Source organism: Triticum dicoccoides, chromosome 7A (genome assembly GCF_002162155.2).
Source record: "Triticum dicoccoides isolate Atlit2015 ecotype Zavitan chromosome 7A, WEW_v2.0, whole genome shotgun sequence".
NCBI classification, from domain to species: Eukaryota; Viridiplantae; Streptophyta; class Magnoliopsida; order Poales; family Poaceae; genus Triticum; species Triticum dicoccoides.
In genome coordinates, this window is record NC_041392.1 from 294031697 (window position 1) to 294035769 (window position 4073).

Genomic DNA, 4073 nt, shown 5'->3' on the forward strand with positions numbered 1-4073 from the left:
TATAAAAGAAAAAATGGAAATGAAGAGAAGGAGGGAAAATTTATGTAACATTGACGAAACACTATGTCTAAAGAAATAGAAAAAGGAGTCCCCTGACCGACTCGGTCCCAACCAGATACTGTACTTCCTGCATTTCAAGAAAAAAAAACAGATACCTCATGTTTTAAGGTTATATACTGTAAAAAAAAGATACCTCCTGTTGAAACCCACGGCAAAACGTTTGCCTCGTCCTCATATAGCTACCGCGTCCGCGTGCGGGTGCGGTGCGCCTGAGATTGCTTAACGTTGCCACTATTGAATTTCTGCTTCCTTCTCGTCGTTCCCTTCTCCTTCTCGTCTCCGATCCCTAACTGCTCCCTCTCTCCCTCCCCATGGAGGGCCCCAAGGGAAACGGCGGCGAGAAGCCCAGCGCGGACCAAAACCATAGCCCCAATACTCCCGCCGCAGCCGGGGCCGGAGGGGACGACGTGTCGGCCGCCGCGGTAGGGAGGCGGCCGTTCACCGCCTTAAGCCAGGAGGAGGCCGACCTCGCCCTCGCGCGCGTCCTCCAGGAGCAGGTAAGCGTCCAGATCTACCGGGGTCGGTTCCGCCGCCGATGCTTCGTGGTTTAATTAATCTGGGGTTGCCGCGCTCGGTGCCGCAGGAGCGGGCGTACATGATGCTGAGCGCGCACGGCGGGGACGGCAGCGACTATGATGCCTCGGACGCTGGGAGCTACGACTACTACGAAGAGGAAGTGGAAGGGATCGAAGGCGACGAGGGGAGCGACTACGAGGAGGAGGGGGACGAGGACGAGGAGGTGGGCGACGCGGAGGGGCCCGAATTGGACCCCGCGCGGTACGAGGACGACGAGGCGTATGCGCGGGCCCTGCAGGATGCCGAGGAGCGCGAGGTCGCCCAGCGGCTCATGGCGCTCGCTGGGATCACTGATTGTGAGTGCCGGAGACAAGACTTTTCGAAATTCAGTCACGTTTTCTCCCGGTCCCCTTTTTGGGTGTTGATTAGTCTCTTTGTTTCTTCAGTAGGGGAAGAGATGGAGCATGATGTTGAAGATGGCGAAGATGAGGAAGATGGGGATAGCGCACAGGTGACAGTACATTCCATTGTTACAATCAAATGTTTATTGACGTGTATGCTTAGGCAACCATGCAGTTTCTCTCTCAAGATTAGATTTATTATTTTATTCTGGATAGCTTCAAGTTTGTGTCTAACTAAAATCGTATGCACTAGTTTTTTGGCCCAGTTTTTCAACCTGGATAGCTGAATGTTTCAAACACATATCAGTTAATTGCTCATGTTAGGGTTTGCATTGTATCTTCATTATTGCCTTCTACTCATCATCTATGTATTTTGCAGTGATCTTGTCTAGAATAAATAATTTCATGCCATTGATCGGATTCAGTAGTTGGTGGCTAAAACCTAGAACTGCTCTACATGTAGTAAAATAATGTGGATTGGGTTAACACGGTGGTATATTTGCACCTTCACTCCATTGTCTGTCGTTTGTAAATATACAGAAGACCAGTATAGAATTTGGTATGTAATTTTCCAATCTTTTTTTAATAAGGAAGGGAAAGCATCCTAGCATCCTCAAATGCCCACAACCATATCGTTTATTAGAGTTTTGAATGAAATTTTCCTTTCATCATGATCTTTTTATTGTGAATAAGCATATTGTTGCTGGCATCCAGGACTAGGAACTGCTGAAAGTAATCTTATGAATCTATCAATATCCATTCCATACGACCAATTTGTATTTTTGTCAATGTAATAGTCTTGTTTTCTTGTTATAATCAATTAATTATAAACAATCTTCCAAGCATGAAGTTGGTACCTGACATTTTCAGTATTTGTGCTTATGTCAAACTTTAGGATGCATGGGAAGATGTTGATCCAGACGAATACTCGTATGAGGTAAGTTCTCTATTTTGTACTAGAAGAAGTGGTTATTATTTGCATTTATATCTGCATATGAAGATTTAAGATTCTTTTCTATTAAACCAGACTGAATTTCAAGATTCACCGTTACAATATTAATTAATAGTTTTGGTGTTCTTAGGAGCTGGTTGCATTGGGTGAAGTGGTTGGTACGGAAAGCAGAGGTGTTTCTGCCGATACTTTGGCTTCATTGCCTTCAGTAACTTACCAAGCAGAAGATAATCAAGACAGCAACATGGAACAGTATGTACATGATTTAAAACCTTTTATATTTTCAAAATTTTGTCTATAGTCATTAAATGTTCTGATACGTGAAGTTCATTTTGCAGATGTGTTATTTGCCGTGTGGAATTTGAGGAAGGTGAATCATTGGTTGCACTTCCTTGCAAGCATTCATATCATTCTGACTGCATGAAACAGTGGCTGCAGTTAAACAAGGTACAGCCAGCACCCCCTGTTCTTCCTTCCATAGCCGGAAAAATGTCCACCAATCTCTTATAAAAGAAAAGGAAGAAAGGACCTATTGTCACACAATAAGTTCTCTTAATTCCTCCATCAAATGCGAATTCATAAACTTTTTCTCCACCATCAGCCTGCATGAGGCCAATCCTCATGAAGTCCTGTTTTGCATGATAAAGCAACCATAAACAGCAATTTTATACACAGTAAGACCTTTTTCTTGTGTGACGTGGACTCTGGAAACGCGTTAAATTAAGTTACAGAGGGAGTATTAGATATTGAAGTATGCGTATACCATCTATATTTTTCCTCTAATAGCTTAATTTGTAGAGGGAATTTGTTATTAATGGCGCATGATGAAACTGAATACTAGAAAACTGTTTCGGCCATTGCTATGTTGCAGGTATGCCCTATGTGCAGTGCAGAAGTTTCTACACCGGGTAACAACGAGGCATGACATTCTATTGTGGTCGTAATGATGGGCGAATAATGGGAAGAAATAGGGACAGCATATATTTTCTGATGCCGGTGAGATTTAAGCACCAGGAGCTGTTGTATTGTCCAAAGAAACTAGCAAACAAGCCTCGAGTTCGTCTCTCTGCTTTTCAGCCCAGCAGACTCGGGACACATGTACTTCTGGACTAAACCGTGATGCTGCTTTGTGTATCCTGTTAGGGGCTCATGGTCCATGTATGATCATTGATGTAAAATAGCTTAAATTTATAGCCATTCTTTGTTAGACGCTAGTTGCCCATTGTGATTCGTGGATGTAAAATAATTATTATATTTATAGTCATTCTTTTACACTATCGCCTGACTACATGCTTGAAAGATGACAGCGTTGCTGAAAAATGCTGGATGGTGCGCTGATGCTTGCCCAAGCTCTGAAATGATGGTATCGGTTTTCCAGATGCAACATGCCACTCTGAGGCCTCATTTGGTTGCAGAGTGAAAACATTCCAGGGTGTAATCCCACGAGGGGGGCTTTTTCCATGGCCATAGCAAATCCTCTCCCACCACGGGGGGAGATCCGCACGTGAGTTTGGAGGCAAGGGGGAGGGGAGGGAATTACGTCAGGGAAGCGCCAGATTTCTTAGAAAAGAAATGTAGTATTTTCAAAAACCATGAGAACTATTTCTTTTTTTCTTTTTTTTCAGTAAGTAAATTTCTAATTTCCATGCAAAATTCAAAAATGAAAGAACAATGGAGAATAATTCTGTAATTTCAAGGATAAACCAGGAAATATGAAACATGCCTAATCAGGAAAAAACACTTCAGTCCACATCACACACTCTAACCATAATGTAGCGACCAGACCTCAAACGGTTCAATCTGTGTGCTCTGGTGTCATCCCTGCATCAGTAATACTGACACCACACAGTACTTGAAAGATTTATAACAGAGTAGCAATCACACACTTATTACATCGAGTGTCTTAAAAGAAAACTTATTACAATAAATATGGCTTAAAGCCATCTAATAACGATAACATCGGAAGACTTGGAAGATAAGTGAGTCCATCAACTCCAACGGCATCACTGAGTATAGAACCACGACCTAAAAGCACCTTACTCGTCGTCTGAAAAGTCTGCAACATGAACGTTGCAGCCCGAAACGGATCAACACATGAAATATGCTGGCAATGTAACACATAGATAGTAATGGAAGATTAAAGC

At 43.0% G+C, this 4073-nt stretch overlaps 1 protein-coding gene across 1 annotated transcript; it reads left to right on the top strand.

Moving 5' to 3' along the window:
• Positions 1-217: 217 nt before the first annotated feature.
• LOC119330405 (E3 ubiquitin ligase BIG BROTHER-related-like) lies at positions 218-3206 on the top strand. The gene is made up of 7 exons (XM_037603513.1): positions 218-557; positions 644-932; positions 1023-1087; positions 1873-1914; positions 2060-2181; positions 2268-2376; positions 2801-3206. Exons 1-7 carry the CDS (start codon positions 372-374, stop codon positions 2852-2854), a joined length of 867 nt encoding a protein of 288 aa, XP_037459410.1. The 5' UTR covers positions 218-371; the 3' UTR covers positions 2855-3206.
• Positions 3207-4073: the final 867 nt, after the last annotated feature.